We start from the raw sequence: 12,378 nt of genomic DNA on the forward strand, positions 1-12,378 counted from the left end.
TTCCAAATTGGAGAAATATTTTTTTCCTTTACTAAAATATTATGCAGTTTTTTTCCTAAGAAGGGGTTCCTATATTAATAGGAAAGAAAATGCAACTGTGGATTGCATCTTTATCAACAAATGCTCAGGATTTCATTCTATAAAATATACTGTTATTTCCTGAAATGTAAGATGCAATATAATAACAGAGGTTATTATATTGTATTTTTATCAATTATAATTTAGAAAAGGGAAATTTAGAAAAGCGGACAATTTCATGAAACTCTGAAGAAAACAATTTGTAGATGCTGCAAACTTTTTGCCTCCCATGAAAAGTTTGATCCAAGAACCATGGGATAACATCACTGTAAACAATGTGGCATTCATTGGTGTAATATATTGTTTGTAAACAGCTCTCCTATGAAAACCCATCTTACAGACCACAGACAAACTTATAGACACTCACATGGATATCTAACAAACAATGTTCTCCAAGGATGCTACTCAATTTACTATTACCACTTTCTTGAAGGATCTGCAATTTCTACCTAGCAGGAATTTTTTTTTTTTTTCCCCCTATCTGGTCATTTGCACACACATCAAATTCAATGTTTCATCTCTTTCATTGTACTGGCTACAGATCACTGTGAGGTTCAAATGCAAGCAACAACAAATTACTTTGGCACTTGACAACCAAGACTCACTGGTAGATGCATATTCTATCATCAGAATAAAAGTGTGCTTACACTATCCAACAGAACATTTCCCCCCCCCCTCCAATACCAGTTTTCCTAGCAGAGAACTCTCATCATCGTGCATAAGTAATGATCACTGTGTGCCTATACAATGAATTCACTGTATGAAATAATACAATTTTGAACTGACCTGGAGATATGTGTTAATGTGATATGTGTTAATGAGATATGTGCTAAGCCTCTGGAATTTGTTGTAAATAATTGCTGTAATACGGCACCATTTATATTAAGACAGGTGCACAAACCACAGCCCATGGGCTGAACAAGGTTTTATCCAGATTATTTCATTATTTCATTCTGCAGTTCACCCTAAAATCTTCTGGCTTGAAGTAGCAAAAAAATAAAAGTTGACTTCCAGCATTATATATTTAATGAACAGTGAGAGAATAAATATTTCTTTAAGCGTTGGAAATGAAAAGGTTTGCGAGTAATTTTTAAAGAAACAGTAGCTGTGTTATAGAAGCATAACTTAAAATACATATCATGCATCTTCATTATCTCTTATGGATAAAACCATACAAATAAAATAGTACAATGTCAAATCAATCCTTTCTTTATAAAGCAAGCATAGTCTCACAAAATCCTCAACCCAGCCTTTTGACATAAAAGATTGAGGACCACTGCATTAAGGCATGTGAGCACTGTTTCTCATAGAATAATAATGTGGTCTATCTGTTTTCAATTCAAAACCACTGAACTCTGCTCCAAAATGTACTTAATAACAAAACAGTAGACTGGGATGGCTCATTTTGCAGAAATACAGGTTGAAGCTCTCCTAACACTTTTTTAACAAAATACAACACCAGTATTAGAAATCAAATATATTTTCATAATTCACTGCACTATATTATCTTTCCTATAATAAATTGAAAATATTCAACAAATATAAGAAAGACAGTTATGTTGTACAAAATGCAAAAGAGAACTCTTACCTTGCACCAGCCACTAGTAAGAACAAAATATGTGTTAACATTCTCTTCTCCAAACTGTTCGGCAATATAAAGTCCTAAGGATCCATAATTATCATATATATTTCTCTTTGTTAAGTCGCTAAGTATGCTGTGTGCTCGATTAATATCCTTGAACTAAAATGTATATGTAAACAGAACTCAGTTAATCAAAATGGAATCAACAAATTTTATATATATATATATATATATATATATATATATAAAGAATTTCTGATATTTTCAGTAAACAAACTTGAAAATTTTCAAAAATAAACACAATTACAGGCCATATTATAAAAATAAGTAATTTTATCTAATTACAGTTATTTGGTTTTTAGGAGAATTAGCAACTAAGGCCATATTGCTCCGCGGCTATGTGGTGGTCATTCCCTGACCTTTCCGCCTCCTCCGTATTTGGTGGTCACGGGCTCGAAACCCGGTCTAATCAAGAAGCGGGTGCTATGCACTGCTGCTCCTGCCCACCTGGCTACGGAGGCGCCATCTAATTACAACTGGAATTTTATTTAAATTTAATTTGAAATAAAATTCCAGCTTGAAAATTGTATGCATCCCTGCATTCAATTTTCAAATTATTTCAATGCTGGCACATTGAAATACTACACTGCCACCTTTCACTACTAATGAAATTAGATATTCTAAAGGCAAAATGCAGGGATGTTTTAAATTCAATTTTTATAGACAAAAGGTAGTGCCAGTTATTTTGTTAACTGATTAATTTCCAATAAATAAGGGTAAAAAAAAGTGTAAATTTGTGCTTTACATTTTCGTTTTTATAGCCTGTGGATAATTTTGCTCTGATTTCCGCATATTAAAATTGCCATTTAATATAATCAAAATTCAATTTGCAAACATGATCACAATAACTGGCACTCACTGTAATTATTTTAAGGCACCAGCATAAAAAAATAAAATAAATGCTGGCTTATTCAGATTTTCGACGCTCTACTGCATTAGAAAATAAAACAAGTTTTAATTAATTAAATGTGAATAATGCTAATAAAACCATGTCATCTGTTTTTAAGTGAATTTTACTGTTTAAAAAGTATTACATAAGGTAAGTTCAATGTTATAACAATGTTACCGCATCCGGGGTAGCCGATGCGCCAGCACTGGGGACCCAGGGTGCTGGTGTGAAGTGGATCACTGGCCACAGCAATAAGCTTACTACGCCAAAAAGGACAATTAACATTGGCGAATGGAATGTTCGAACGGGGCACCACGTTGGACAAAAGGAAATCATTGCCCAAGAACTACTTAGGCGCAAGATATCAATCGCGGCATTATCCGAATTAAGGCTCACCGGGTCTGGAACGATGATCATCCAACCACCAGCACCTAATGAAGCGGTTATGCTATTCTATTCTGGTGGTGAGAAACGAGAAGCAGGAGTGGGCTTTATGGTCGATGCTCAGGCCACCAGTAGTGTGATCGCTTTCCAACCAATATCGGACCGCCTGGCAGTCCTTACTGTCAAGGGCACCATCAAGACCCATATTATCTCCGCCTATGCGCCAACTGAGACTAGCCTGGACCCGACCAAGAATGACTTCTACAACCAGCTCCAACATACGCTGGATTCAATTCTGCAGACAGAAGTGATCATCCTCACAGGGGACTTTAATGCCCATATTGGCGTGGACAGATCTGGTTGGGAAACAACAATGGGCAAGTTTGGCCATGGGAAGATCAATGACAACGGCTTACGTTTGTTGTCCTTTGCCGCATCTAACAACCTGATCATTGGAAACAGCCATTTCCAGCACCCTCAAAAACATCAACTTACATGGCGAAATCCATCTGGCAAGGACTCAGCAATCCTGGACTACATTTTGATCAATGCCAGATTTCGCTCATCACTCATGGACGTTCGTGCCATGAGGGGACCTGATTGCGGATCTGATCACTACCTCATCCGGGCTAAGGTGCAGCTCAAATTACGGCATGCAAAAAGATCATCTCGGTCAGCCAAGCTGGACTGGAGGCAGCTAATGAATGCTGCCAACAAACAGGCATATCAGATCGCCCTATCCAACCGCTTCGAGATGCTGGCCGTGCCCGAGGATATAAATGAAGAAGAAAAGCAGATCTCTGATGCCATCCTGGAATGTGCCAAGCCCCTATGTCCACCTGCCCGACGTCGAACGCAACCATGGATATCAGATGAGTGCCTCGACCTCGTGGACAAACGGAAACAGGCAAAGTTGGTCGACTTTGAACAGTACCGGCAGCTAAACCGAGAAGTCCGACAAAGAATGACAGCAGAAAGAGAAGCATACTGGAACCAAGTGGCAGACGATCTTGAAGTGGCGGCATCCAAAAACGAGTACCGCACTCTCTACCGCACCCTCAGATGTCTGAGTGGAAAGACCAAATTGACTAGTGACAACATCAAGAATGCTAATGGGACCTTCGTGCGATCACCATCCGAACGCCTGCAACGGTGGAGTGAATTCTTCAAAGCTTTGTATAATCACGACCCACCTCAGGGACCGCCAGCAACAGCACTCTCGATCGACCCCCCTGAGGTCTCCATGGTCGATGTTGAGCCTTCAGTAGAAGAAGTGAAAGCAGCCATACAATCCCTGAAGCATGGCAGGGCACCAGGAGTGGACCAAGTCACCACAGAAGCGATCAAAGCCGGGGGAGATGTACTGCTTTGCCGACTACACTCACTCCTCAAAACCATCTGGTGCACTGAACAAATTCCGTTAACATGGAGGAAAGCCATTATCGTACCGATCCACAAGAAAGGTGATAACCGGGACTGCAAGAACTACCGTGGCATCAGCCTCCTTTCCATCATCGGAAAGGTCTTTATGAAGATCATCCAGTCAAGACTGCAAAAACATCGCGAGCAAACCAGTCGAGAAGAACAGGCAGGATTTAGACCCGGGCGAGGATGCTGTGATCAAATCTTTGCCATTCGTCAGCTGATGGAGGAGAGGATCCGGTGTGGACAGCGAACTGTCATTGTTTTCATTGACTTTAAGTCTGCTTTCGACTGTGTCCACCGGCCTGCCTTATGGAAACTACTAGAGGTTGAACATGTACCTCGAAAAGTCATCACACTCCTCCAAACTGCATACAACGGTTTAACCAGCCAGGTGCGCATCCAGAACGATTTATCAGAGGAATTTACCATCCAAACTGGAGTCCGCCAAGGGGATGTAGTCTCCCCGTTGCTTTTCAACATCGTGGTTGACGCCATTATGAGGCAAGCATTCAGAAACAGACAGGGCATACAATATGACAAGGATCACTATGTGACTGACCTGATGTTTGCTGATGATAGTGCTATCCTTGCCGGTAACGACGCTGAAGCCACGGACATCCTCTACGACATTGCCCGGCCATACGGTTTGAAGATCAATGCTGGTAAGACAAAGGCCCTGACAACAGATGGGTCGCAAGCCACCATCTATCTCGAAGGCGTCCAAGATCGAGCAAGTGCAGGACTTTAAATATCTTGGGTCGCTGGTCCAGGAGAAGAAAGTTGCATCCACCATGGAAATCCACAGCAGAATTGGACAGGCGGCCACTGCGTTCGCCTCGCTCAAATGGTGTCTGTGGAAGAGGACCAACATTTCCACAAAGACTAAAATCCGACTCTTCCGGACTTTGATCCTGCCCATTCTTCTTTACGGATCGGAAACATGGATTTGTCTCAAGTTAGATTTGAACAAACTTGAGGTATTCCAAATGCGATGCCTGCGGCAGATCTTGGGCATCTCTCTTCGCGACCGCATCACTAATGATACCATCCGCGCCAGATGCCAACAGCAACCAACCATTGCCGACCAAATCCAGAAGCGAAGGCTCAGATGGTTTGGCCACGTATGTAGAATGGGCACGAACAGAATACCATCCACACTCCTTTGGAGACAACGACCCACCCAATGGAGCATCCAACGGACCGCGCCTAGGAAAACGTGGGCCAAGCAAGTGGAAGATGACTTGAAGAGCCGACGTCTCGACCTTAACCAGGCCAGGACTGAAGCCATGGATCGTAAGGTATGGAAGAACATCACAGAGCAAGTCCGAAACCCTGCGGCACCTACAGCAGCATACTGGTTCCGTGGCCAACCGCCTCCCCCAGCTGCCAGCTAAGGACCAAAGAAGAAGAAGAAGAAGTTCAATTCCCACACGAAAGAACTACTTAACTAGTAATGTTTTTGGATTCCTTACCGTATCTCATCACCAGGTCTAATCAGGAAATATTTGGTAGCGCTATTCCTAACCTTATGATATAGAAGACCCATCCGAAAGTCCACTCTCCTATACTCTAAAAGAGGAACAGCCACCAAATTTTTCTTGGTTAGGCCTGATAACAGAATTCAAAAATGAATCTTGAAACATTGCCAGTTATTAAGTCAGTGGTTTTCAACCAGGGTGCTGCAACACCTTAGGGCACCACAACAACATTCCAGGGGTGCCGTGTAATTTGGATTTAAGTTGCTTAAACTAATTTTTTTAATTTATATATTTATTTCATTTTAAAAAGGCGTACGGTACTTTTTAATTTTGTGGTTATCTATAATTGATGTTTATTTAGTACCTCTATATAAAGAATAAAATTATATATATATATAATGTAATGTAAAAGTTAGGCAAAAGTAATAAAAATAAATAAATATGAATATTTTAATCATCAGATATATATATATATATATATATATATATATATATATATATATATATATATATAAGCAAAGTAATTATATATATATATATTCATTTTGCTTATACAGCAAACCCCCGCTATTCGCGGTATCTGTATTCGCGGTTTCGCGTATTCGCGATCGCCGATTTAATATAAAATGAAACCTTAAAAAAATGTGAATTTTAAAGCGCCGTGAATATTTTCCGCCATAAAAAACATGGGCGTGGCTAAAATTATCTTTCCCGGTCAAAACAGCGCTCAGTGGGTGGGGGAGAGGGGTGAAAAAATCGCGAGCGTGGATGTTTCTCGGTAATCCTTGTTCAGTATGTGTTAGTCATGGAAGGTTTCGTCGTTTACTTTTAATTTATATGCTTATAAACAATAAATTTATCAATTTATAAATTGATATGCTTCCAAAAGTGATAAATCTACCGTTTTGCAGTGTAAAACAGAGTTTTTCGAGTGTGTTAACGGAAGAAAGTGACTTTATTGTGGACAAGTTCTTTCTAACCCCTACAACCCTACAAAAATATGGCTACGAATAAAAAGAGAAATGTGAAAATATCAAAGAAGGTGATAACATTAGCGAATAAAATTGAGTTATTAGACAAAATTTCTAATGGTGAAAGTGTCTCCTCAGTGGAAAAACATTATAAAATCAATGAGTCAATGGTACAATCAATCAAGAAATCGGAAGAAAAAATCCGCCGTAGTGTTCGTGAAAACGCGCTAATTGCTTCAAAAATTTGCTCTGTAACTCGTGATGTTAAATTAGAAAAAATGGAAAAGGCTTTAAATCTGTGGATAGAAGACCGAACTCGAAATAAAATTCCGTTAAGTTCACTCATCATTCGCGAAAAGGCAAAACTCCTTTATCAACACTTTAGCGAAACTGGTGATAGCACTGGCGGGACGTTTTTTTTTGCTAGCAAAGGCGCTGGTTTGAAATTTCTAATAAATATTACATTTAATATTAAATTGTTTCTTATTTTCATTTCGATGCCATATGCTTGCATTTCACTATGTACATAGTCATAATATGAAGGTACATATAATACATACATAGACAAAATTTTAGACTAGTTTTTCTTATATATTTCATACTTTGGAATGGAACCCCTTTATTACTATAGGAGCCATAACTCAGTATTCGCGTTTTCGGTATTCGCGACATTTCTCAGGAACGTAACCCCCGCGAATAGCGGGGGTTTACTGTATATACATATAAGCAAAATAAGCAGAAAAGGAAAATAACACAAGTTATAGTATGTCTAATGTTCCAAAACATGCAGTGCAGTAGTAAAGGAAGCAAAAGGATATAAATAATGTGTGGTTTGTAAAATAGAGTGAGAGTCTGGGAAAATGGAAATGAAAAGTACACAAGGTACCTGAACTAAGAGAAGTTTAAGGGATAGTCGAAAATGGAAGTGAAGTAGTGGTTAAACAGGTGAAAGAATCTGAAAAACCTAGTACAAAAATGAACTGGGACTGAGGAAGCAAAAAATAATAATAATAAATAACAAATAAATAAATAACAAATTCAGATATGGGCAATTTTAGCAAGAGGTTGAATCAGGGGATGGCAAATATGCAAAATCTGAATATAGTAAAAACCGATACATAGTCAAGAGATTCATCAGGGGACTACTGACCATGTACCAGGCACTGCGTTTCCAAACTTGTCTGTAGTATTAGAAAAAGGGGAAGCAAATATGCAGCCTTTATCATAATATTAATAGACAAGGTAGTCTCTATGCACTGTAAAATTAAAGTTAATAATGTAAATTAAAATAAATACAAATTTACAAAAGTGTAATGTGAAATATAATACAAATGTGATGTGCAGAAGGGGTGAAAGGTTGTTAAATTAACATGGTAGAAAATTAAAATTCAGAGAAATTTGAAAGAAAAAGTGTAGACAAGCCAATGGTATAAGGAATGGTAAAATACTTGGGGAGGAAAAGATGGTCAAAAGAAGGCAAAAATAGCGATAGGATTGAGGATAGACGGAGCATTCGTATCGCCCTCGTATTACACTAATAGTTCTATGAACGGGAAAAAATAGAAAAAGAAAGTATAAAGATAAAAAGTGTAGAAAAAGTCATTAAAAATACTGGGCTTACTGGGTGTGTAAGGCCCAACCTTAAAGAAAGGGTTCTGGTATAAGCAAGCGTTAATAAAAATGGGTGTTAATACCACAGGCTTGCAGAGAGGAAGGGAAATCGAAACCAAAACTAAAAGTGACTCCAGGTAACTCCCACTTTTAGTTTCGGTTTCAAAAAAATAATATAGTGTTTGAAATTTTGAATATAGTAGATGAAAAAAAATTTATAATTTTTTCTTCTGCTATATTCAGATTTTGCATATTTGTCATCCCCTGATTCGACCTATTGCTAAAATTGCCCTCCCATATCTGAATACAGTAAACCCCCGCGAATAGTGGGGGGTTACGTTCCTGAGAACTGCCGTGAATACCGAAAACGCGAATACTGAGTTATGGCTCCCAAAGTCATAAAGGGGTTCCGTTCCAAAGTATAAAATATATAAGAAAAACTAGTCTAAAATTTTGTCTATATATGTCTTATATGTACCTTCATAATATGACTATGTACATAGACAGTACATAGTGAAATGCAAGCATATGGCATCGAAATGAAAATAAGAAACAATTTAATATTAAATGTAATATTTATTAGAAATTTCAAGCAAAGCTTTCAAACCAGTGCCTTTGCTAACTAAAAAACTTATCCCGTCAGTGCTATCCTGTTTTGCTAAAGTGTTGATAAAGGAGTTTTGCCTTTTCATGAATGATGAGTGAACTTAACGGAATTTTATTTTGAGTATGGTCTTCTATCCACAGATTTAAAGCTTTTACAATTTTTTCTAATTTAACATCACATGTTACAGAGCAAATTTTTTAAGCAATTAGCGCATTTTCACGGACACTACAGTGGATTTTTTCTTCATTGATCATACCGTTGACTCATTGATTTTATAATATTTTGCCACTGAGGAGACACTTTCACAATTAGAAATTTTGTCTAATAACTCAATTTTATTTGCTAATGTCATCACCTTCTTTGATATTTTCACATTTCCCTTGTTATTCGTAGCCATATTTTTGTACGGGTTAGAAAGAATTTGTCCACAATAAAGTCACTTTCTTCCGTTAACACACTCGAAAAAGTCTGTTTTACACTGCAAAACGGTAGATTTATCACTTTTGTAAGCATATCAAATTATAAATTGATAAATAATTTATTCAATTTATAAGCATATAAATTAAAAGCAAAAGATGAAACCTTCCATGACAAGCGCATAACACATACTGAACAAGGATTAGCGAGAAACATCCACACTCGCGATTTTGTCACCCTTCTCCCCTCCCCCACCCACCGAGCGCTGTTTTGACCAGGAAAGATAATTTTAGCCATGCTCATGTTTTTTTATGGCGGAAAATGTTCACAGCACTTTAAAATTCACATTTTTTTAGGTTTCATTTTATATTAAATCAGCGACCACGAATACGCGAAACCGCAAATACAGATACTGCGAATAGTGGGGGTTTACTGTATAGTGTTATTTACTTATTTGTTATTTATTATTATTATTTTTTGCTTCCTCAGTCCCAGTTAATTTTTGTACTAGGTTTTTCAAATTCTTTCGCCTGTTTAACCACTACTTCACTTCCATTTTCAACTATCCCTTAAACTTCTCTTAGTTCAGGCACCTTGTATACTTTTCTTTTCCATTTTCCCAGACTATCTATTTTACAAACCACACATTATATACATATATATATATATATATATACACACACACAGAGAGAGAATCGGATCTAACAGGCAGAAAATTGAGTAGGGGTGCCACAAAATAAAATAAATTACTTAGGGGGTGCCATTATTAAAAAAAGGTCAAAAACCACTGTATTAAGTAATTCTGTTATGTGGAGTTTCTAACTTATTTTATTTAATAGTTTTTATAAAATAATATTGACTTCACAAATCACAATGGTTTAATTAGTGTTATTCATTTTTAATTAATTCATGCTGAAGAACCTTTAAATGTTACATGGGCTTGGCACACCCAGGGTCCTCAGCTGGATATCATCATTCTTCTCTTTCTTGGTGATTTCCTTCTATCTCTCTCTCTCTCTCTCTCTCTCTCTCTCTCTCTCTCTCTCTCTCTCTCTCTCTCTCTCTCTCTCTCTCTCTCTCTCTCTCTCTCACACACACACACACACACTCAGAAATTTTTTTTTGGCTGGTGCAGCATAAGCCTCAGGCTTCCTTGCACCACATGGCTAATAATAATAATAATTAACACATTAAAACAAGCTTCACTGCAATTGCATCAGCTTTTGAAGGGGAGAGAGCCCACCCCCCCTTCAAAAGTTGTTTTTAAATTGCTCTACTTCAAACATATACCGTATTTCCCCATGTATAAGACGCACCTTAATTTTGGGGCCTGAAATTTGAAAAAAAAAAAATGTATTACATAAAGTTATTGAACTCATGTTTTATTCATCATAAAATTCATACAACTCATCACTGTCAAAACTCCCATCCATTAGCTTGTCCTCATCTGTGTCTGATGACGAATCACTGTCTTCATATATTGCCTCATCCTCAGTTCCATCTATGGCATTTGAAATGCCACACTTCTTAAATGACTTGACAATAATCTCAATCTTTATATATTATCCCACTATCTTTTCACCCAGGTACAAACTTCTCCTATAGTTGGTTTCTTCACTCTTCCTGCTGGTGTCAAATTGTCCCCAGAAGACTTCATCCATTGGTTCCATTTGTCTCTCATGTCAGCTTTGAAGGGTTTGTTAATGCTGATATCAAGTGGTTAGAGCTGGGATGTCAAGGTATGACGGCAAGTTTTGTTTTTTGCTCTGCAGCAATCTTCTTTGTATTTTTTGTTATGTGTGCCCTGAACTGATCAAGCACCAATAGGGCAGGTTTGCGTAAGAGCCCACCTGGTCTCCTGCTCCAAACTTTCTCAAACCAGATCTTCATCCCATCCTGATCCATCCAACCCTTGTCATGAACGTGGACAATCACTCCTCGAGGAATGTCTTCTTTTGGCATTGTTTTGCGTTTGAAAATCGGCATAGGAGGCAACTTGGTTCCGTTGGCACAACAAGCTAGAACAACCATATAATGGCTCTTTTCATGTCCACTTGTCTTCACAGTTACAGTTTTCATCCCCTTCTTATCAACAGTTCTGTTACTTGGGACATCAAACTGAAGGGGGACTTTGTCCATATTTGCAATCTGTCCCAACTGAAACTGATGTGTCTTCCGACATTAAATGACAAAATGATGAAATTCAAGGACCTTCTGCTCATAGCTTTCAGGCATCTTTTGGGCAAGTCTGGTGCGTGTACGCATGCTTAGTCCATTCCGTTTCATGAACCTGAAGCACAAATTCTGTCCTCCTTTGAAATCAGTAACTTCTTTTTCATCAGCAATTCTTCTTGCCTCATGCTGAACCATCTTTGTGGATACAGGAATTCCAATTGCCCTTTGCTCCTCAATCTATATCTTCAATTCCCTCTCTAAATTAGGCTATTTTGCTGACTTGCCTCTAATGGCCTTCTTCTGCAGTGGCGTTTTCAGTAGGGTTTCTTCATCCCCTAGCCAGTCTCGGATTGTTTTCTCAGTTGGAGGAGGAACAAACTTACGTTCAGCAGCACGATTTCCATTCACTTTTGCAAACTGGATCACTTTTAACTTGAATTCAGCACTGTACGAAAATCTTTTCTGAGCCATTTCTGGGCAGAACGTGGCAAAACGTAACCTAATATACCAGTAACAAGTGCGAAACAATGAGCGCAAAGACAACAAGCGTGAAAAAGCGGGAAATGCAAGTAAAAAAAAATCTACAACCACTGTATAAGATGCACCCAGTTTTTAGACCCCAAATTTTTTGAAAAAAGGTGTGTCTTATACATTGGGAAATACAGTAGATCCTTATTAAGCAAGAAATCACCACATCCAAT

The 12,378-nt window shown here is 38.1% G+C and overlaps 1 protein-coding gene across 1 annotated transcript in view; it reads right to left on the reverse strand.

Annotated features, from left to right (window-relative positions):
- Nucleotides 1-12,378, reverse strand: part of Csp (Cysteine string protein) — a 95,081-nt gene that overhangs the window by 33,421 nt on the left and 49,282 nt on the right. Inside the window, exon 4 of the mRNA XM_090385075.1 lies at nt 1,667-1,819. Coding sequence (XP_090241201.1) covers nt 1,667-1,819 — 153 coding nt within the window. The remainder of the gene's footprint in view (nt 1-1,666; nt 1,820-12,378) is intronic.

This window comes from Mastigoproctus giganteus, chromosome 1, assembly GCF_048544385.1.
Source record: "Mastigoproctus giganteus isolate SK-2022 chromosome 1, ASM4854438v1, whole genome shotgun sequence".
Classification (NCBI taxonomy): domain Eukaryota; kingdom Metazoa; phylum Arthropoda; class Arachnida; order Uropygi; family Thelyphonidae; genus Mastigoproctus; species Mastigoproctus giganteus.